The following is a 23,539-nucleotide window of genomic DNA, read 5'->3' on the forward strand; positions in this document are numbered from 1 at the left end:
GATTATAGCAACAGTATTTTGGTACTTAGTGCTGTCAGTGCTAGACTTTGGCTACATGTGGCAACACCACATACTGTAAACTGTATCCATAAACATAACAAAAGATCCCTTGCAGAGCAGGGCTTCATTGCTGCATGTAGATCTGCAGCTCATATTTCAATATATGTGATTAGAAATGTGAATTTATGTCTGTGTCTTTCTGTTGTTAAGTCTCTCCTTGTCAGGATGTCTCTCAGATTAGGCCACTTTTACATATTAGCCTAATATGTGTGTCTGCATTACACTGGATAAGATAAAGGCAGTTATTACTGTATGTTATGAGACTCCCAGCAATACTCCAGGGGCAGTTTTATCTCTGACACCAGCCACCTTTTTGTTTCTCCTCAGAGGGGAAAGCGAGGAAGTTATCAGTCTCATAATTCTTCCTCTGTTGGGAACCAGCGGAGGGTGACGGTGTCTCAGTGTCCTGGATGGTTTCATTAGACCCCCCTGGGTTCTGCGGGGGGTAGAATGGAAACGTATGGTGGAGGACTACTTAGCCGCTGGCCACAGAGGATGTTACATTCACCCCACTACATCTTTTTAATTAAACTTCTTAATTAAATTGAAGCAGAGCAATTCCAGCACTCTGTTGCAGCGTGTGTAGTGGGTGAATTTGTGTGTGTGTGTGTGTGTGTGTGTGTATTGGTTTGGACCTCAACCGAGGTTTATTTTCATTATCGATTATATTATTGATTGTTTAAAGGGATTAATGGACTTATGCCCATCACAAGTTCCCACAGGATGTTTTCAAACTGCTCCTCTTGTCTGACCAACAGTGAAAACATCCATAGGTATTACATTTACAGTCATTTACAGTGATGTAAAACTGAGTACATGTTTTGGTATTAGCTTGGTTGATGACTGTCAGTATATCATGACTAGATCAGCCAGTGTGCTGCTTTTTATACTTGGCACATCAACTGCTAACACATTTTGTATCACTGACTTGCAAAAGTGTTTTTTATACAGCTGCAAGAATCTCTGTGGCTACATCACAAATAAAATAATTTAACGTGGAGTACCTCCTTAGGTTTTATTCCCTCTGTTCAATACATTTTTTAACAGATAAGTAACATGACTTTACAGCTCTGGTACACAAAAATAAAACACATCTAACCTTTCTGTTCATTTTTCCTATAGTAACCCTTTTCACATTAAATGGAGCTAAATGTTCCTGTGGTTACTCTGTAGCATTCAGGTCACACTGCCATTACTACCCAGTTAATTAACCCACCATTGAATAAAAAAGTCAATGGTAAAGACATTTAGTGCAGGTCTACATGTCTTGCCTGGAAAAACTAATACCAAATCCAGTTACATAAACCCAGTGATGTATTTGTCCATATATTTAAACCAGTGAGTAATGTTTTTGAAGAAGAAGAAAAGAGACAAGAAGAAGAAAACTGTTTTTTGTGTGTGTGTGTGTGTGTGTGACATGTCTGTCATGATATCAGCATGGGGCCAAAAACCCATTTTGTTCTTTCTTTAGTGTGTGTGGGGTGTGTGTGTGTGTGTGTGTGTCTGAGTGAATTTTAGATTTCAGTGAAACTGTGTTAGGCAATATTATGTGGACCCAGTTTACGAAAGAGGATGGAAATCTGATGACCACAATAAGTTGGTCAAACAGAGTGAGGATACAAAAGGCAGGGAAAGCACATTTTACTTTCTTCACACATGCGCCATACTCTTTGTCTGGCTCTCCTTTTTTGTGTGTATTTGTCCACCATTCTCCATCAGGTGTTTGTTCTGTCTCTACTTCTGTCCCTGTCTCTTATTTTGATGGACTTACAGGATGTTAGGCTACAAAAAGGCAAAGAAAACACACACATACACACAGAGCACTACACTCTGCTGCAGTGCGGTTGCAGACGCGACACATCAGAAACGGGAAGAGAAAGCAGCAGTGGAGACAGACAGAGAGGGAAATATAGGTGCGGGTTTGCTGGTGTTGGCTTTGGAATTTTTGGAATTTGTCTTGTGTTGGCAATGATTTGCAGTTTAAAGACAATTTGTTAGCAACTTTTCAATATGTCACTCTGAAGTGGAAGCAAACAGGTGTCTGGACCTGGAATGATTTTCTTTTAGAGTAAGGGGAAAATGCCTTTCTGACTTCAGGGTATATTAAAAAAGAGAGTAACACCACAAAATAACAACAGATATAAGACCAAAGTTGTTGGATAATAATACATTACAGTAGATAACAACAAATCCATCCTTGATTTGGGTTTTACCCATATAAATGAAAGGGAAGGGCAGGATGGTAGGATGATTCAAGTCAAACAAAATAACCAGAAACAAACGATAAAATGTACTAAGTGGCATACATCTGTGTCCATTGCAGACTATTAATTTTTTTGGGGGCTTTTCATTGTGATATTTATAGTTATACAGTAAAGAATTACCATCCTTAAACAAACATTCTTCAGCAGAGGACCTAAATGTTTGCTTTTTAATCATTCATTGCCTGACTTTATTACACAGTATGTATGTCTTTTCTTGGTAAATACATGATATATTACACAATACACTGTGTTCAGCAGCTTTTGGATCCCGATTGCGGGATAAAAAAGAGAACCAATATGTATAGTTATTAACAAAGAAATGCGGTCATAATTACTCACAACTTACATGTTTAAAAACCAGGAACTCTTTCCTGAAAAATTACATAGAAAGATGTAAATCCTAACTGTCTAGAATTTCTACAGAATGTCTGTAGAACTGTCTTTAGTAATGCATGACAGCTGGCTGACTTACTAATATAGACATAAATGACTAGTGGACTGTCCTAAATATGGTTCGAAGTGTTAAAGCCTAATCTGGGCAGCACAGAGGCTACATACTTGGAATGCTGACGCCAAGAAATAGATTGTTTAAGACAAGATGGTTTATGACATGACAAATGCAAGAGGTCAGTGTGCAAAGCAGCTGACAGAGATAAAGCACACAAGTGTCTCTGTACTACTCTGTTAATTCCACATTCAAGTAGACTGGAATGAGAGATGTGTGTTGATCTTTTAGAATATTTTAAATGTGTGGTATCTACAATAAGGCAATATATCATGACTGCAGAAACTTTTGAGACAGTTTTGTGATTGCCATAAACAAACAAGACCATCGCTAAAACACTTAAAGCTTCTTGTGGCTACTGCACTGCATCTTACAGTGTTTCTTAAAGTAAGATTTCATAGCACTAGGTTGTTCTATGGCACAAATATTTTTTGGCATTAAAGAGGAGGATGGCTTGCCCTTAACCAGTGCTAATAGAGATTCTTTTTTATTCTTTTTTCCTCTTCTCTCTTTTTTTTTGCACCACAGCAGGTTAAAAGCAAACATCCATAACATTTGCTAACATCAAAAAAGTAACTAGAAAGTCACTTGTAAATGAAGTAACCAACAATCATGGTCTTATTTTATTTATGAATAGTAATTCATACACTGCTAGACTGAGTACATACATACAGACAGCTTTCAGAAAAGCAGCTTAGAACAGGCCAGAAGGGTCCAGACAGTCCTGAATGATAAGAGCTGACTGGCGAAGCTCCACATTTGTCTGCACAATTACATTATATAGAAATGCTGCTGTCAGTTTTAACCTTGTAAGCAGAACGCCTCTCACTAGTGTACACACACACAAACACACACATACAGATACATTAAAGTATTGTAAAGCATGTTTATCAGTCAGTCACACTCATTGTTGTCAGTTTGAGACTTTTAGAGAGTCAGGCAGATTTCAAAGTTGACTGCAGCAGAAGTTTGTTCACGTGTAAAATGTGATTTCCTCGTCTATTAGAAAAGGAATGTGCTGTCAGGCTAACATACAGACGATCACACCTTCACTCACACCTATAGGTCCTTTTGTGGTCCAATCCACTTGACTGGCATGTCTTACAAGTTTGTAAAAGTAGCACAACACACAAAGCAAAACCGCATTAACGCAGGGAGAACACACAAACTCCACAGAGAGAAGGACCAGGACAAACCCAGCACCCTTCTTGCTATGAAACAATAATACTTAAACCTGAGCACACAGCATTAAAAAATACATATAGCTGCTGACATCTTTTCAACAACTGCTCTATTTTTTTCACAGCACTATTGTATTTTTACTCATTAAAGCACACATATACCCAGTAGATTCACATTTCCCCTTTTTTTGTCTTTCACAACAACTGCATCATCTTTGTTGTGGTTCAAACATCATGTCAAACGCATCTTGTGATTGCAATTGAAAGAGGTTCTATTTTAATGCCACACATAATCTAAACAAAAGCATTAAATACAGGCAAACATTTTGATTGGTTTTGGTATTTGTTGTAGTATACTCTGAGTTCTCCTTTTAGGCTTACACGTAAGCATCTTGGTACTTAACTGTTGAAGTACAGAAGTTCCCTCTCCCACTCATCCTAATGCACATCCACAGTAAGTGCCCGGTGTGTTAAGGATTAAATGGTTTGATGTTCCAGAGGGGACTGAAATGACATTTCTTTTTTTTTTAATGTGTGCCTGCTCCTACAGGATTAGTTACTTGTGCTTTCCTGTCTGTAGTTCTGTAGAGTTTGATAGTTGCGTGTGAACTCTCGATGTCGGCCATTTGCATGCAAGGCTGGTTCCACTGCAGAGGAGAGGAGAGGCCTGACGCTCTGATTGGTGCAGGAGTTGCTAGACAACAGATGTCCAGCCGGCTGTGAGGTGGACTACCTGTGGAGGAGGGAGAGCAAGGGAGAGAAGTGAGAGAGTGAAAGAAAAGTGGAGGTGGAAAATGATGGAGAGAGGGGGTGAGGGAATCAGACATTTACAGTATTCAGTTAGTTACAGTACAGTGAAGAATACAGCCAACATAACATGACCAGCCATTGTATGTACCTTTAAATCAGTGTTTGCAATGGTGACTTAATTGCTTCAAGGAGAGACTATTTTCTCATGAAGTATTTATTTTATTGTATTTCTAATATAGGTCTAAAACAGTACACTATTGTGTTACACTCACAAATACTGTGCTACAGAAAATGCAGCATATCAAAAAGACAACAGGTTAAATCAAATTTTTGAGTATTACCAAACAGCTTCTACTATAATATAGCATTTTGATCCACATTTTCAAAATGATCTGTGATTGACAAATGTGATAAAAGTTTGCAATAGAAAATGGTTTATTAATGATGCTCATGAAATACAAACATTTTGTATTACAAACATTTTATAATACTACTTTACACAACTTATATCAGACTGATGCTACAATGGGAAATATGACATGACACTTGAGAAATGTAAAAATAAGTCATTTATATCCCCTACAAACATACACAGCAGAACCACTGTAAGACCAATGCAGCATGTAACTTGATGCATGTAAAAACAAAAACAAAAATTTTTAAGTGACATAAAGTACCAGATTAAGAAAATGGGAAGTTTGTGTTAATAAATTCATCTTTTAAAGTAGCAAAAGAAATTACAAAGTTTGTGTGTCAGACAGAGGGAAGCAAAGGGATTTATGTTCCATCCAGTAACATGGTAAGACTGAGGCAGAGATGGAGAGATTAGTGACCTTGCTCAGAGGGTCTTGCTAATCATGAAATAATGGCTGAGCTGCCCTTGTTTCTGGCTCTGCCTGTCAGGATGCCCGTCTGCCTCTCTGCTGTTGTGCTTGTCTCTAAAGCTGGCAGTATACTTCAAACAAAATCCAAACTGGCGTGCTCTCGCAGGCAATATGGCGGACTTGTGACCACACAAAAGAGCTGCATCGGGGTCCGTTTTGTAGCAGCGCGTGGAGGTCTTTTGTCAGAAGTTTTCGCAGTCTTTTTTCATCACCCCTGCCAAAATTATGTGATTTTTTTAAAAAAGTGACAACTTATTGAAAGATCATCAAACTGACTGTCGCATATCCATCACTTTGTCCATGGTTTAGAGAATGAACATGACATGTTTTTTCTGTTTTTTGTGCTTGTATCTAACTGTACCAGGGCAGGTTTTAAATAAACTGCTTCCTTCAGTATTTTTAGCTTTAACTGTAGTGCAACCCACAGCTCGTGCCTTATTTGTTTTGCATTTCACTGTTGGGATTTTATTCTGGCTTCATCTCTTTAACTGCGACTGATAAACTCCACCCTCTGGTGTGCACGTACAGTCCTTCAGTCACAGTACACATACTGTACTGGCATTTATACAGAGCGTTTGAGAGCACGCCAAGTTCCATTTCTTTTAAAGTACGCTGGCGCCCTAAGTTTGTCTGAGTGTTTGCCGGTCCCTTCCTATAGATGTACTACACCAGCACATACAAGCAGATACCTATAATGGGAACAAGCTGACTGGTGTTCTTTGTTGGTCTTGCCTGCGAGCTGCACTGACTCCACAGTTTCCATAGCATCAAGAGGAGCAGAGGAAGAACATGAGGATGAGAGTGAAAAATAGGCGTCCTATTTTATTTGGAAAAAAAAAAAAAACTAGAACCCTCTGCTCTTCTTTCTCTCCCTCCGTCTCTCTCTCGTGCTCTCTCTGTCCCGAGGCAAAGCCGAAATGGGTCGCCCCAACACCGTACAGCATCACTCATTATAACGACTGCTGCTCTGACTCAGTTGTTACTGGACTCTGGTTTCCTCTGATGAGCAAGAAAGAGGGGGGGATTTTAATGTCACTACTTGTTCCCAAAATCAGATAAGATCATTCTGCTCTTCAGAGAAAAGATGTGAGATGCTGTCTGGGCATGTGACCAGTCTCTCTGTGGTCACATTACAGGAGTACAGTAACCCCAGTACCTGTTTTCCTGTCTTTCTCTCCATGAAGACACAGTGTTGTGTTCAGTTCACAAAATTGGGGGAATCAAAACAAAAAAAGTTATACATAATTAAAATGCAGTTCAGTGCATTGAACATCAAGTTGATGTGATTTTGTATACATTTGCCATATTATATTTACATTAATTTGGGGATATTGATTTCAACTGTCCAGGTTCTTGATGTATAATTTGATATATATTTTCAAATAAGTGAACAAGATAATATTAATAGCAAGAAAAGTGTATTGATTATTATATTCAGTTTGGGCTTTTTTTAGCTTTTGAATATGTGAAAATTAATTTAATAAGTGCCCTTGTGAATTTATTTAGTCCTCAGGGCAGCAGGAGCTCATATTGAGCCTGACACTGAAGGTGACCACAAACCCACTGTGGCTGCTTACTGTGTTTGCTTTTCACTGTTGCCTGCCTGTTTGTGGCACATAACCAATTACATATCAGGTCACATTATTTTTGTCAAGCATTTCAGTTCTGATAAGGAAAAGACCAGGGCTGACATGAAGCCAACACACAGGCACAATACACACACATACACACATACAGTATAGCGTGAATGTCAGGTACAGAAACACACACACTGACGCAGACAACAATACCCAAACACTGTGCTGTGTCCTCCTCTGAGTCAAAACTAACCTGCAGCCAACTTCATGTTAGATGATTCAGAAAGCCAATCATAGAGGAGAATAATGAAGAGTATTAAAAATAACCTGCCTCTGTTTCTCTGTGTTTGCCTCTCCTCTGTTTTTTTTTTTTTCCAGATCATCAAAAGCTGGAGAGAGAGGCGAGGATTTGCCGTCTACTGAAGCACCCCAACATTGGTGAGCTGCGAGTCCTCGATCTCAAAATATGCACACGCAAGAACACTGATACAAACGAAAACACACATATTTTGTTCAGGTCTCTGGTGATTCCTGCTATGGCTATTCATCTTCTAGACACGGTTATGAGAGAGCAAGAGAGAGAAACCAAGTGTGTGTATGTGTGTGTGTGTGTGTGTGTGTGTGTGTGTGTGTGTGTGTACATGCAGGTATCTAATGATGATGTATCTGTGTGCTCTCCCAGCTGCGTCATCAGAGAGACACGGGAGCCCCACACCCTCTCTCTAAACCACTGACCCTTTACACTCTTTCCTCCTCATTATACCTGTGATAGAACCTGTCTCTCCTCCTTTGTTCTATTCACACTCATGTTCTTTCTTTCTCTTTGCTGTCATTACTTCTGATTTCTCAAATCAGTTCTGCATCACAGCCGCGATTCCAATCATTTTTCATGACCTTTGCTCTACTCTTACAAAGTCTTAAATCTTAAAAACTGTATTAATAAAGGGAGAATGATGTATTGGAGGTATTACAAAGAAATTATATAGGACAAGTCTTCTACAGTATCAAGAACCAAATGCTTATTGGGCTTTGGGGGCATTATTGACTTCCCAATGTCAATACAAAGTCCTGTGTATGTTAATACCTCAGATTAACACAGTAGCAATTTCAGCACTGCCGCAAGGACCAAAGTGGAAGCAATTCACAGAGTGTATTTCCTCATATTAAACATTTTAACACTGGATTTACTTTAAATCCAAAGTCATAGTTTTAAAAGCAGCATAACATGTTGGTTCATATAATACTAACAGCATGTGTCATCATATTAAGTAGAGGTAAAATACATTGCAGACTTAGCCCTTCACACTGTTGTATACTTTGCATATTACCACTGCATCTCTTATACACCTTACAACTAGCAGCTTGTCTGACACAGAGTAAAACAAAGGAAGCTGTAAATGATGAATATTGCTTTTAGTATTGACAGTTGTCTCTCTCTCTCTCTTTGTTTTCTTTTTATTCTGTCTCTTTTCCTTTCTCTGTCCTGTGTTTTTGTGTTATTTTCAAATCTCCTCTACAGTACGACTCCATGACAGCATATCAGAGGAGGGTTTCCACTATCTGGTATTTGATCTGTGAGTAAGAGCCTCTCACACAAATATTCTCAGTGTAATTGTAACCACCAACCTAGCAATTTCGCATGCTCTCTCTTGCAATTTCACATGCTCTCTCTTGTTTTACTCTCCCTAACCCTAATCCTAACCCTGTGTACAGAAATGCCTTTAGGTTTTAATCCGTCATCAAGTTTATGAAGAGTTGTTCTCAGTTCTCAGGAACTTCCCACTAAGAGAACCTTAGTAATATATTTCCTAGTAAATACTTAACTAATATGCAAACTGGTTCCCAGGAAACATCTAATGCAGTATGCAATCAAAGAGAATCAAATTCTTTCTATGATCTCTGTTTCCCCAGGGTGACAGGGGGAGAGCTATTCGAGGACATTGTAGCCAGGGAGTACTACAGTGAGGCTGATGCCAGGTAACACACACCAGCACACACACTGCTGAGCACAGCAGCCATTATGCATCCCTGTCTGTTACTGGAGAGTACATCTGTGTGAACCTATATACAATACGTGTGTGTATATATTTGTGAATTTCACATATGGCCGTCTCAGAGGTGTGATGCAGCTGCCTTGTCTCCTAGAGTTATTTATAAAGGTGATTAATGACGTATAGCCTGAAGCATTAATCATACTAAGCCTACGTTACATTACCAGAAAGGGAGTGAGTGTGTGTGTGTTTTCTTGTCATAGACCTTGTATAGAGCCTTGGTTTGTCTATACAGTGTAATACCTTATATCTTGTGAAAAATGACTTGCTGTCATGTGACTTCATGTCTTCCATCGTAAAAACAGTATCACCCATAAGAGGTCTAATGACAAGAACATATGATACATTGTTATGAGACTGTTTCCTCTTTTCATCCACTCAATTAATTTCCCCCATCTTTTCTTTTTCCCTCTCTCTTTATCTTTTGCCTCTGTCTCTCCATTTGTTCCATCACAATCCTGCGCTCACTCATTACTCTCCTGCCCTCAGCCACTGCATACAGCAGATCCTGGAGAGTGTCCATCACTGCCATGTTAATGGGATCGTCCACAGGGATCTGAAGGTTTGTATCACCACAGCCACGGGTGCAGCTCTGTTTAGTCCTGTGTCTGTACAACAGATGGCAATATTTTCCTAACAGTCCTTACCTTTGGATCGTTAAGTTTTGCCTCTTTGATAATTTGTTTGATGGAAAAAAGCTGGTTGTGAGAAGAGACATCATACCATTACAGAGATTTCTTTTGTGTTGTTACATTCTTCCATTATCCTTATAGAGGCTCTATAAGCTTTGGGCAGTTTATAAAGCTGATTTGACCTTGACCTCAACTTTGACATTTGCTCCAGTACTGGTTTGCAGGATTAGAATTCAAACCAAATCACACATACCTAAGGTCTTGTCCTACATTCTGCCCTCCTCTATAGTTACATTAGATCCTTGTTGAGCTAGTCGATATTCTTGGTTCAGCATTCGTCCTGCCAATGTCAAGGATAAAGATCCTCTTTTAATACTACCGCTGTGTTGCAGACAGCATGCTAGCATCTTTGTGTGTGTTTGCGTGTGCATGTGTAATACTGTGAGTATAACGCTACAGTGACAGGAATAGGCATGATCACAAGCCAGAACATCAGGAATGATCACCATTTGCATAATTATATAAAAATTATGTTGAGATGTGAAAGATTTTCCATGGTCATGAATATTCTAATGGTAGTCTGTATTCTCATAAGCTCCTGAGAGTGTTTTTATGTGGAGGAAAGAGGGAAGAGAATGCAAGAAAGCTCTCTTGAATATGTTCAAATGGATTGTGAGCATATAATTGTACAGGGGGGAAAAAAATCAGAAGTAACCCATGATGGTTCATGAGATTTCCAATCTGTCTGCTTCATAAGGGGAGATGTTCTTTGCTGAAGTGATGAATGAAGTGAAGTTTTCAGATGCTTCATAATCAGGAGGATTTATTCATCATTATGTAAATCATTATGTAGATGTGTCCAGTTGTCAGTTAGTGTCTGTGTCCTGTTGAGTCATATGTCTGCCATAAAATGACTGCTCACAGGCTGTCTGTGTTTAGAGTCTCTAAATGTTAGGAAATGTATTATTCATCAGAGCGCACTGTCTAACCGGCCTTAGGTTAGCAAAGACCTTTCTGCACCTGTGTCCATGTGTGTGTGTGTGTGCACGTGTGCTTGCTGGGGGCTTGCATATATTTATGATTGTGCTAAACTGTGTTAGTGTACGGTGCGTGTTTGTTGTTACCCATGTGTGGCCGAGTCACTCGTTTTTACACCCACGTCTTCTGTTACACCACACCTTCCCCCTGTATCCTTCTCCCTGCAGTGTGCACTTTGTTCCCACTCATGGATTTTAACAGTGGATTGGTGCTTCTGTGGAGGAATGCATCGCATCTGCAACCAATTCACTCTCTCAGAATCCATGAGACTGAGGGAACAAGTCCACAGCTCCTGCATGGAAAAATGTCCGTGGTCACGTAGAGATTTGGTCCAGTGCGCATTTCTGTTTCTCTGTCATTTGTGTGGCAGAAAGGGAGTTGCCTCAGACACTGATTTAAGAGCAGTTTAGCATTGTTGACCCCTAATGGTTTGGATTAGGATTTGGTTTGGCTAATCTGATTTTAGATCTGTGTCTGTGGGCGGCTTGTTCCCAGAGCGTGTGACCTCTCACCTCTAACCTGTTTGACTCCGCCCCCCCCAGCCTGAGAACCTTCTATTGGCCAGTAAGCTGAAGGGGGCGGCGGTCAAGTTGGCTGACTTTGGGCTGGCTATCGAGGTGCAGGGGGACCAGCAGGCATGGTTTGGTGAGTATTCATCCATCCATTTTGCAACCTGAATCAGTTGGTCAATCAAGCAAGCAACCAGTCAGTCAATCAATCAATCAATCGCTCATTTAGTTAGCTGAGAATCGGCCCAGTCACTGAATTGCCCACTCCCGCCTACCATTCCACATCTCCTCCCTCCCTCCATGTCACTCCTCCAGGTTTTGCCGGCACCCCGGGCTACTTGTCTCCGGAGGTTCTGAGGAAAGACCCATATGGGAAACCAGTGGACATGTGGGCCTGTGGTAAATAACATTCAAATTCTCTCACTGCAAGTGTTCGAATGAACTTGACGCTGGAGCTAAAGCCTCAGTCTAAGGCTTTTTCTGACCTGGTCAGGTGTGTGAAGAAGCGTGGTCTGCACCTACACTGCAGCTTCATGTTGTTTCAAGTGTATTGTGCAGTGTTAAATGAGTGAAATTTATTTTGTTGTTAAATAGTAACGCACTGCACTATATTGTTATTGCTTCTTTACATGCTTAACTTCACATGTCACCCCCTTCAGGTGTAATTTTGTACATCCTGCTGGTGGGTTACCCTCCCTTCTGGGATGAGGATCAGCACCGCCTCTATCAGCAAATTAAGGCTGGGGCCTATGATGTAAGTGTGAACTCACATACACAGTAGAGCTATTACCAAAAAAAACAAAAAAAAAAACAAATAAAAAATATAGTTTGAACAAATGAAACAACCGCATAGTTAGTTTAAATTCATTTTAATGCAACACATGCAGCCTAATGAAACAGATGATTTAGATTTATTGTCATCGTAAAGTTACTGTAGGGCAATGGCATTTTCAAATGGCAGCAAACTGCCTTACATGCTGTTCCACACATTACCTCTTAGATGGTTTGGTGTCGTGAGCATGATGCTTTAGTTTTTTCTCTTTTGCATTAATAAAGAGGATTACACTTGCAATTGTCTTACATACACAGGTTTACTTTATCTCTTGTCTCTCTTTCCTTCAGAGGATGGTTGTTTTATTCATTTTCTGTCTGTCTGTCCTGTCTGTGCTATATTTTGTATGTGTAATGAGTTTGACATTGTGTGTTTTTTGTTTTTTTTCCACAGTTCCCATCCCCAGAGTGGGACACTGTAACTCCTGAGGCCAAAGATCTTATCAACAAGATGTTAACCATCAATCCCAGTAAACGCATCACTGCTGCAGAGGCCCTCAAACACCCCTGGATCTGCGTATGTGTCACACACACACAAACACAGACACACACACCCTAACAGAGAGCAAATGCACAGGATCCACACACTGAAATGAGCTACTGTCGGTAACAGACTGCTTAAATGCTATATTATCTTACAACACACCACAGTCATATTGACCACACATGGACATCCATACATTCCTGCCACCCATTGTTTCTCTCCTAATCCTCAAATCCTCTCATCTTCTTCCTGCAGCAACGGTCCACTGTAGCCTCCATGATGCACAGGCAGGAGACTGTGGAGTGCCTGAAGAAATTCAACGCCAGGAGAAAACTCAAGGTGAGACTTCTGGCAATCCTTCATGTTTCTATTTATATAGAACAATCCACCCCCCACCCCCCTCCACTTTCTTGCTATAACCTTATAATCAATCTTCCTATTTCTTTCTCTTCCTTCCTCCCTTCCTTCCATCATCATTTCCTTCTCTTCTATCACTGCAGGGAGCCATATTGACCACTTTGCTGGTCACAAGAAACTTCTCAGGTATGTCTCTCTCAGCCTAGTGTCTAAAACCTGGTTTTCCCAAACATAACTAAAAACATTTATCTTAACAAAGTAGGTGGTTGGAGATCCTTCTTAGCCTTTAATATTGGAGGTAGTTTGGTTGGGTGCTCTATGAAAAATGCATCTTCTAATCATGAGGAAACAGATCAGAGGCATTACAAAGTAGGTAAAAATGTGTAGTCAATCTTTGACTTTGATAAACATGAATAGAGGTGTTAACCTATTTTGGAATGCCTTCAATCTGTTTCTCTATAGAACAAAGATGACCTTAGCACAAATATGCCATTGGTAAACACAGTCATCTCTTAAGCTGTTGCTCTACCACCCTGTCTCTATTTTGTCATACCTTTTTGCATGTATTTCCTTTGACCTATCTCTACTTTCCCAGGGTCTTACTGGCCTGCTTTCTCTCTTCATTCTACAATAAAATGCATCAGTGCATTTGTGTCGCTTTCTATTCATCATCTTCTTCCTTTTTCAATTTTTTTCCTTCTTTTGTTTGGATTGTGGTATCCATTTGAGGTAAGCTTTTTGGAATGACAGGGAAATATGTGGGGTTGGGCCCAACCAATAAGTTGTTATTTGTTAGGCTTTCTTTCTCTTCTAATAGCCACATATGCATGAAGATGAGGTGTTTGGTATTTTGAACAGAGCGGTATTGAACCTCACGCTTGTGCCCATATGAGATCAGAATGAAATTTAGACAATGATACAGCATGTGTTCTGAAATGCAACTTAGCATTTGGATTCTTTTCAGAGAAAAAGCCAGAGCGGAGTGATGGGATTGTATGTGTGGGCGCTAGTGGTTAAGTGCATGTGTATGCGTGCAAATGTCAATTTAAGACTGCTGTGTGAGTCCTCTGGAGAAGGGCAGATTATCATTTTCATCACTCGCTAAATACACACTCTGTCAACCACACACCCGTCAGCCCTTCACATGTGAATCAGTATGTAGTAGGAGAACAACCTTGCATAAATGATGATGCCATTCAGAGCATCTGTTGCATTGCATTATGGATCTTGCAGTTGGAATTTGCACCTGGAGTTTGAAGATAAGCACTGTTGACTGATATGCTTGCTGCATGTTAGTGTAGCCTCAGGCTCAGGACTCTGCCTGTCTGTTTGTCAGCTCTCATGCTGAAGTGTTGTCTCTTTCTTTCCTCTTGCAGCAGCCAAGAGTTTGCTGAACAAGAAGTCAGACGGCGTTAAGGTGAGCGGCTTTGCACAGTGAATGAAATGCTTTGTTACTTGCATTGGTCTGTTGGAACGTTCAGTGTCAGAGAAGCCTTATGGATTATTATATGCATTTTGCACTTAACAACATCATCATTCAGGGACAGTCACTCCAAGCAGTGGGCAATGGTTATTTTATTAGCTTGATCTCACAGTTGTTTTATGGCATAGCAGATCACATTGATTATACAGTATGTCTGTTACTATATTTCTAGTTTTGTCAATTTTTTTAAAATACTGGTCTCTATAGTGTCTCTTCATGCCTGTATTTCCTTAACAGACCATGTCTCATATTTTCCATAGTCACTTAATCTTTACTGTAGAGCCACTGTTGTGCTCTGTCCTAAATTTCTCTGTGTGTTTGGGGTCCAGTCTGAAATTAACGCCTGATGCAGAGGTGTATGTGTAGCACATGTTGATGTGTGTGTTGAGAGTTTTGTGTGATTGTGTGACTAATTCTGTATGCCTGTTTTACATTGAGGTGAGTTTTAATTTGAGGTTGGACCACTGCATACATTCTTTGAATCAGTGTCACTGTGTTTGGGTCGTACTCTGGCCTACAGTACGTCATGGTATGTGATCCATTCCAGAGAGTTTGTCCCTCATCCATGTGACCCCTAATCAGTCAGTCAAGAGTAGTCCTCATAGACACTTCTATAGCATGAAGTTTTTACTATATGTGGTAAAAAATACTGAATGTACAAAGTACCAGAGGAATTCAGTGGTGAATCCAGATGAAAATCATTACATTGTGTTTATCTCCTTTATTGCTATGTGTATAAATGAAATTGGTAAACATAGCACAGTGTATTAATTCACTGAAAACAATAGTTTTCCCACAGTTTTGGATTTAGATAATTCAACTGCTACTACTTCCAACAAGGAGGCTCTGTTTTCACCCTCACCATCACTTGGTGGATGTGGCATGGACCAGGGAAGAATCCATAAAATTTTAGTGTGGCTCTGGTTAAACAGGCAGCTTCAGGAATGTTTTTTATCACTTTCCTTGACATTGTGAGATAGAGTATTTTTTTGACATTGTGGCCTTGGCGGAGGTGTGCACTCTACTGAGTGCCATTCTAGTTTTTGTTCTTCAATAAATGCTTGGAGCATTTATTGCAACATTTTATTGCAAAGACCTAAGGCCCTGTCAGCATACTTTCCTGTTTTTATTGGTTGGCTATGAGTAAATGTTTTCATACCTGTTCCTGGTCAAAAATGAATTTAAATAGCTGTCTCCTGATCTCCCTCATATGGTTACGAACAGCCTTTTTTATATTCTCTTAAATCTAGCAGTTTTGAATTAAGTCAAAGTGTGCTTTAGAGGGTACACAAATTTCTTGCTCGGTAACAATGTAACACTTGGTAACATCAGACCTTTGGGACACAGGAGTTGGGATGATCTCTTTGGAGTCAGAGTGTGTGTGTGCATATGCGTGCGTGCACATGTGTGGGTCTGAAAAGCGTGTATGTGTCATATCCCCTCTACACTGCCCCCTGCAGGTCAACAACAAAGCCAACACAGTGACCAGTCCTAAAGACACTGGCCCTGCCCCTGCACTGGTATACACACACACAACGTCACCTACACCTGCACCTTCATCTGCAAAACCTCTACCACTCCCCCACCTCACACCCCACTGTGGAAGAGGTACAGGTTCACCCTTTCACTGGGGGCCAGATCACTTCCTGGTGTATAAGAATGTACAACATATAATGGGTGATAACATGGGTGAAATGGATGTCTAGTTCAACTTTAGGCTATCCCTGAATGAAATAGTGTGTAAAAGCTTTTGTGCCTGCGCAGCATGTCTCAGTTCCAACATATTTGATACAGCTAAGTATGAAAGATAACATATTCATGATTCAGATTTATGTGTTCATTCATCCATCTGAATTAGCAAAGCATGCATGGGGCATACTGTGCTCGGCCAGTCTGGATTCGCTGGATCTGTATAATGTTAATGTTGGGCTGAAACAATAAGATTTTACACACGTTTGGATTTGGCTATGAGTAGTGTGATCCTAAATCTGTAGTTACGGGCAACCTCTACCTCACCCCCTCCCCTTGGTCCTTGTCCCCTTTCCTCTGCAAGAATCCCTCTTCTTCTCCTCCTCTTTACACACCTATGCCATGCATGAACTCCTCCTATTACATGTAATGCGCTTAACTGTTTTCGGTGTTGCATGTGAAAGTGAATTTCCTGACAAGATTATTTGGAGTTTGTCGATCAGATAGTTTGTCTGTGCATGGCTGGAGAGTGATGTTGTCGGCTCCTTGGGCTCAAAGTGATGCTACGCTCCCATGTGGTTTGGCCGTCACTCATTGGCTTGCACATGGTGTGTGCTGACTGGCTGCCTACGTCAAGCCACATGACTGCTGCTCTGCATGATGTCAAAGGCTTTCTGTCTCCCCATTTGCCGTCAGGATGATTACGCATGAACACAGGCACATGACATCTCGTTCTCTCTCTATCCTCCTTTCTCTCTCCATCATCACACACGTACACACACACACACACACACACAACACACACACACACACACACAGGCTGCTGATGTTATAATCTAGTGTAATCTGGGTGAGTGATTAGAAGGACTGAGCTGGTCATCAGGATCGATTCCACAAAAGCCCAGACATCTGATTACAGAGGCAGGACACTGGTGAGGGCTGATAAGAGAAAAGCAGACATTTACCAACAATGTCATGCAGGAAGGGAGATAAGAGAATGAAGAAAGAAATACAAGTGGGCACAGGCAACAGAGGGTTTATTTTTTATTTAAGGTCAGATAAATGATAGATAGGTGCCTAAATGTATAAATAGATAGATAAAAATGACATCAAAATAAGTGGCAGACCACCTTCTCAATACACAAAAAATAATACACAAAATACACATATGCTTTACCAGTTTCTGTGCCATCATACGTTTTTCTTGGTTTTCTGTGGTTATTTCTTCCCACAAGTTCTCTATCATTTGTTCCCCTCAGGAACCACAGACAACTGTGATTCACAATCCAGTGGATGGAAACAAGGTATTGCAACAAAAAACACCATTTTCACGCTGCATTTATTGACATTCAGGCCGTTTGTTCCTGTATCTTAGGCTCCTGTATTTTCACAGTAAACTTAATAACAACAGTATCTCCCCCCATCAATAACAGCTCTTATCTGTTATATAACCGAATGTTAATAAATTATGTTCATCGGGGGAATCCTGGTGGCTAAGGGGTTTAAGACCCTAACCATGTAATTGAAACATCCCTGGTTTAAGCCCAGATCTTAGTCCTATGTCATTCCTCCTCTCCATCCTCGTATTTGTTGTCAGCTATATTGCTATAGAAAAAATAAAGAGCTACAGGGCTTTATTAGTATTGCAAAATCTGACCTTGAAAGAGTATTTTATTAGAGACTATTGTATTCCAACAATCATTGATATTCTAAACATACATTGCAGTATATCATCATCAATACATACAAGTATTAAAATGTGAATGTTGTCATTCTTCAGGAGTCTATTGAGAGTGCCAACACTACCATAGAGGATGAAGATGTAAAAGGTAGGGAAACGTGTGTGGCCTGTTTTTCTTTACATACATATACATATACACATACAGTGTACACGTTGGTCCTCACCACTTCCAATCAGACTTATCACGCCTTTGTATGTTTTTCTTCACCCTGTTTTGTAACTCAGTTAAAATGCACAGCAATGTAACCACTGCAACCCCCCTCCGGCTGTCAACTCTTCTTGCAAAATGCAGTCCGCCCTGTTCTTTTTTTGTCCGATCCTCCCTCACATCCTCAAGTTTCTCCCATTTTATATCTGGGGTTGATGCTGAAATTTGTCAATAATGCCTGCGTCTTCTTTTTAATTTGCATTCCTTCTTGTTTTCGATGTTACTAAATGTCTCCTCTCTATTTTCTTCCCTTCTTTTTTTATGTTTTGTTGAAAATATCCACTCTTTCCCCATAATTTCTATCGTGCCTTTGCTCATACATATATATGTATGCCATAAACAACCCTTATTTCTGTTATATCCCCTAACCAACACACACACTTGACAGCCCTTCGTCTGGGCAGCTTAGTGAGCGGTATGTTGAGCTCTAAGAGCCGTTCCTCACAGATGTCTGACTCAAGACAGACTCCCACCTCCTCAGTTCAGAGTAAGTCCCTCCACAGTAAGGGAAATTCCCCCTTTTGTTCCCATCCTATTACCTAGTCAGTCATCACCAGAGGAAACTGCTCTTGACATGTAAAGTGACTCAAATCCTTACTGTTCAAATGATTTCCCTGATTTAGATTACTGAATATTTGAAATTATTGCCCCTTGTGTTGCATTGACTACATCTCCCCCAGTGAAAAAAAACTTTGTTTTTGAGCCCTGTATTACCTCTGTTCCACTGTATTTGAATTGAGGATGCTCCCCCCTGTTGTATATTTGTGTCTTGTGGATATAGATGCTCTTCTCACTCCTCCATTTTCCTTCTGTTCTGGTTTATCCAAACATTGACTCACACAGTATAAAGCTGACTCACATACACACTCATGTAGATGCTCGGCATTGTAGTTTGTCTGTGAAGGACTAATTGATATACAGTATTTTTTTTTTATTATTTAATATGTCTTTTTGTTGCACAAATTAAGTATTTTTTTAATATCCCCCAGCCTGCACCAATAACAATAAAGGTAACTGTCAACATTACTTAGTTAAAACTGCTTTTGTAGAAAATACTTGCATCTGAGCATTGGTTTGTCTTTTGAGCTTTGTTGGGTGAAAGGAATCGTGTCATCCTGCATTTTCCTGCCTGATATCACTATTAGTCATGGGAGGCTTTCTTGTTGTTTTGCTACACAGAACATGAAATAATTTTGTGAAGTACTTTTCTGAGCGCCTTCCATTTCTAATAACTTTGAAATCCTGCTAATTCGTAGACTAGAACCCATTTGAAGCTGGTTTGATGTCAGATTTTGTTTATCTGCACTCAGACCTACATTTGCCTGAAATACAGTCAACTACTATCAGTTTTTACATTGTGCCTGTGTTTGTATTGCTGATGATGTTCTGTGATTTTGTGTTGTAGCTCGCAAACAGGAGATAATAAAAGTTACTGAGCAGTTGATTGAGTCTATCAACAATGGAGACTTTGAGGCATATGCGTAAGTTTCTTTCTTTCTGTGTTTATATTGGAACATCTAACTGGATACTGATTTGCTTATTTCCTTTGCGGATTATTATCTTCTTTTTTTTTTTTTTTTTTTTTTTTGGTGTTACAGGAAGATTTGTGATCCTGGTCTGACTTCCTTTGAGCCTGAAGCCTTGGGCAATCTGGTGGAAGGACATGACTTCCATCGCTTTTACTTTGAGAATGGTGAGTTCAAAAAACATTAAATCATGACTTTGTCAAAAAACTAATTTTATCAGCATCATCAGCACAGTTGCGGGTAGATTGCTGACAGAATCCAAAAATTGAAAGAGATTTTTTTCACAATGTCAAATGTTTGCTTAATCCACTGTTGTTCAGAACAGTTTAGATGTAGCAGCTGTGAGTCTGGGGTTGATTTGGGGTTCCTCCAAAAGGTGCATGTTGCCAGCTGGCTCTGCACCCAAAATAGATGCTCAAAAAGATCATTTGGCCCCTGGAAGAATTAGAGGTTGTGTGATGTTCATTCACTTCAACTTGTTGAGGTTTTCCAGATGCTCTGGAGATTTTTAATAAATTTCTTGTTAACTTGCTTGCTTATATTGACATGATTTTCTGACTTTTATAGTTGTTTGCTCACAGTAGGAAAATGTCACCTTTTTGATTCTCAGTGGGGAAAACTTGTTTGTTTGATTTAATGTCCAGGCAACCTGTCAAAAATTGCAACTTTGGAACCAAAAATACACGTGTATCAATTGTCACCATATTTTGAGTATGTAGCATGGTCACCAAAAAACATAATGAAGTATATTGCAGAAGCCAGCCGTTACTAAACCTACTAAAATCACTGATTTTGTCCCACAATGTAGAATTCCCACAGTAGACAGAATATGAACAACATATTGTAACAATGTGACTCAAATAACACACACAAAGCAACTTCCCTTTTACAAGAGCCATATATATAGGTGATTCAATGAGCAACAGCTGTGGAGGCACGTTGCATGTGCAATCACTTGATTTGAACCAGGTGTGCAGGAAATTCACTGTGATAACTGTGCCCTAGTGGGCAAGTGAGGTAGAGCTAGATTTGGAAACAGGCACATGATGTACAGAGAGGAATAAAAGCACACAGAAATGTGTTTCATTCCTTCAGATTAATTGGTTGGGTAAAAACAATAAAGATATACATATTTTGAAAATAAGGAAGGTCCCCAGAACAGCAGAAGGGGTATTGAGCATGCTGTTTGTATGAAAGAGAGTACACATTTTGCATTAGTGGATATGGGCTAAATTGTTTGTTCTGTATCAATAGTCAGCCCTATCAGTTTACAGTTTGTGTTTGTTGATACACTACAAGGGCATGGCTGTGATTATGGACTAACCTTGGAGCAAAAAATCACTAATGAATAATGACTGCTATAAATGGCAGAATGTCCTCAGTCTCTGTAAAAATAGTTCAAATAAACCAGATATGTCCCAGAAACCTCAATCACTTGGCAAGCCTGTGCTTGTCCACTATCCAACATCAACATACAGAGATTCTTGTTCCTCTTGTTTTCATATCAGTTAGTCGACCTATTCCTTCTAAGGTAGGATCACTGTTTTGTTTTTGTACAGCCAAGCGTAGATTTTCATAACATGTAGCTTATGTTCAACAGTTCTTACCCAGCATGAGAAAATTATATTTATTATATTCAGGTAAAGTGTGATGCTCATGTAGTCATATGTCATCGCATTGTAATCAGCCACTTTGTCTCATTTCCAGCCCTGTCCAAAGGGAATAAGCCGGTGCACACCATCCTCTTGAATCCACACGTGCACCTAATTGGGGAAAACGCAGCGTGTATTGCCTATATTCGACTGACCCAGTACATGGATAGCAGTGGCATGCCCCGCACCATGCAGTCTGAGGAGACCCGTGTGTGGCATCGCCGTGATGGCAAGTGGCAGAACATCCACTTCCACCGCTCCGGCTCACCCAGCATCCCCTCCCAGTAAGAGACAGCAAGAAACACACAGCAGAAATCTTGATTAAAGATAAACTAAACAGCAGCTCAAAGTCCTTTTTTGCTGAGTTCCAGTGGTTAATCTCACCTTGCTATAGTGATGTAAAAGTGTGCTCTAGGGTGTGGTCACTGTTGGATGGCAGTGAGGAAGGCTATTGCTTTTCAGCCTATAAGTTACTCTAAGAGGGAGGTGAAAGGGATGACCATTCACTAAGTCCCACCCACCTTAGCTACTGTTGCTGCACCTGTCACGCTTTCCATTCTGGTACTGCACATAATGCAGGTCATAATTTCAAATGGAGAAGATTTAGTTTTACTTTTCATTCCTAGTGGACAACCAAAGATTTTGTCAGCTAGAATAATTATTATCAATAGCGTATTTTATCAACTGTAGGTAGCTAGCATAAACTAATGCAAACACCAAAACTTGTGAGTTGGCTGAAAAACTGTCTCCAGCTGATTTTTTTATGTTACTGGCTGCATGTATATTATAATGCATTTGCTTTAGAAAGGCTAAAAAATGACACCACCCTGCAAACTGATGAGATAAGTAAGCACACAACATGTGGAGAAATACAAAGCTTTACCGACCTAATGTGTTTAGTTATGGTCAGTGAGCTTTGATTGTGATTCTCTATTGACTGTGACAAGTTTAGTCAGTTCACCATTCATTTCAAAGGTGTGTGTGTGTATTTAAGAGCCCTGTTTTTCTTAAGCTCAATCATTTATTCTTTAACATACCACAACAAGTAGCAGGCTGAACAGGCCTTTTTCTCTTAGACTTGTCATGGCAGGAAAAGAATAGGTGTAACCTATTCACTTAAATGACAGCTGTACTCCAGTTACAGGCTCTGCTCACCCTTGTCCTTTCACTTTATAGTAAAACTAGACTTCCATCAGAGTAAATGTTGGATGGAGGTCACCAAACCTGACAAACAAATATGAATCATAACAGTTTATGTTGTCCTACCTTAATCAGTTCAAGGAAAGTGACAGGAGAGTACGTGAGATGTCAGTCAAGCACGACCTGCACACACTCACACATTTCCGGCATGAGGACTAATTAGGTTAAATAGATAAACACCTGTGGGTGGGCCACAGGTGTGTAGGGGCCATTCCCAGTGCAAACATGCACATTGGTATTGTGGTAGAGCCTTTTAATGTTTGTAATCACGCCTGTGCTTTTCTTGCTTTTTAATCCTGTTGTTTGCTGTCTGATTATTTCTCAATACAGGAAACATTTTCATTGCTCTGTATAGTTGCACACTTATGTTCTCTCTCCCTCTTGTTGCAGTTAATGGAATATCAATATGTGGTCAAAAAAGAAAAAAAAAAATCCATCAGCAAATCTAGTAGGGCAGTCAACTAGCCAACCCATGACTGCTCTCTGACCTTTGACCCTTCTATAAGGACATGACATCGCACAGGACACAAGTATTAATACATTTACTGTTATGGCATTTTATTAATGGACATCATTCGAAACCACCATCGGGTGGCTGCACACCGTATTTGGACATTATGAAACAAGCATATTGACAACATTTTTTTTCTGTTTGTTTTTTAAGATGTTTTGGTATGCATTTTAAATATAAAATAGAGATGTTTAAAAATCTACTACTGTAACCTCTCCCAAAAATTTGTTCTGTATTTTTATGTGTATTTATGTGTGTGCAATACAAAAACATTTGGAAGATCAGAATGTTAAAATTGAGCTTGCTTTAGTTCTGGTGATGTATATACATTGTGATTGTTGATAAAAACAAAAACCACATTGAAATTGCTATTCTTGCTATCAGAGGAATTAAGAGTTTACGTAAA

General features: G+C 39.8%; 1 protein-coding gene across 10 annotated transcripts in view; it reads left to right on the forward strand.

Annotated features, from left to right (window-relative positions):
* The window catches only part of camk2d2 (calcium/calmodulin-dependent protein kinase (CaM kinase) II delta 2), a 32,958-nt gene extending 9,897 nt beyond the window's left edge, over window positions 1-23,061 (forward strand). Inside the window, exons 3-21 of one of the 10 annotated variants that reach the window (XM_051070652.1) lie at window positions 7,600-7,659; window positions 8,741-8,795; window positions 9,133-9,198; window positions 9,762-9,834; window positions 11,485-11,587; window positions 11,767-11,850; window positions 12,111-12,205; window positions 12,677-12,799; window positions 13,022-13,105; window positions 13,267-13,309; window positions 14,500-14,540; window positions 16,067-16,126; window positions 17,555-17,599; window positions 18,076-18,124; window positions 18,633-18,731; window positions 19,234-19,254; window positions 19,650-19,725; window positions 19,843-19,937; window positions 21,478-22,152. In XM_051070652.1, coding sequence (XP_050926609.1) covers window positions 7,600-7,659; window positions 8,741-8,795; window positions 9,133-9,198; window positions 9,762-9,834; window positions 11,485-11,587; window positions 11,767-11,850; window positions 12,111-12,205; window positions 12,677-12,799; window positions 13,022-13,105; window positions 13,267-13,309; window positions 14,500-14,540; window positions 16,067-16,126; window positions 17,555-17,599; window positions 18,076-18,124; window positions 18,633-18,731; window positions 19,234-19,254; window positions 19,650-19,725; window positions 19,843-19,937; window positions 21,478-21,710 — 1,505 coding nt within the window. In that variant the 3' untranslated portion in view covers window positions 21,711-22,152. Of the gene's footprint in view, window positions 1-7,599; window positions 7,660-8,740; window positions 8,796-9,132; window positions 9,199-9,761; window positions 9,835-11,484; window positions 11,588-11,766; window positions 11,851-12,110; window positions 12,206-12,676; window positions 12,800-13,021; window positions 13,106-13,266; window positions 13,310-14,499; window positions 14,541-16,066; window positions 16,127-17,554; window positions 17,600-18,075; window positions 18,125-18,632; window positions 18,732-19,233; window positions 19,255-19,649; window positions 19,726-19,842; window positions 19,938-21,477; window positions 22,153-23,012 lie in introns of those variants that run through there. The other 9 variants (XM_018695807.2, XM_051070648.1, XM_018695808.2 and 6 more) reach the window with 9 other exon arrangements.
* Window positions 23,062-23,539: the final 478 nt, after the last annotated feature.

This window comes from Lates calcarifer, linkage group LG5 (assembly GCF_001640805.2).
Source record: "Lates calcarifer isolate ASB-BC8 linkage group LG5, TLL_Latcal_v3, whole genome shotgun sequence".
NCBI lineage: Eukaryota > Metazoa > Chordata > Actinopteri > Centropomidae > Lates > Lates calcarifer.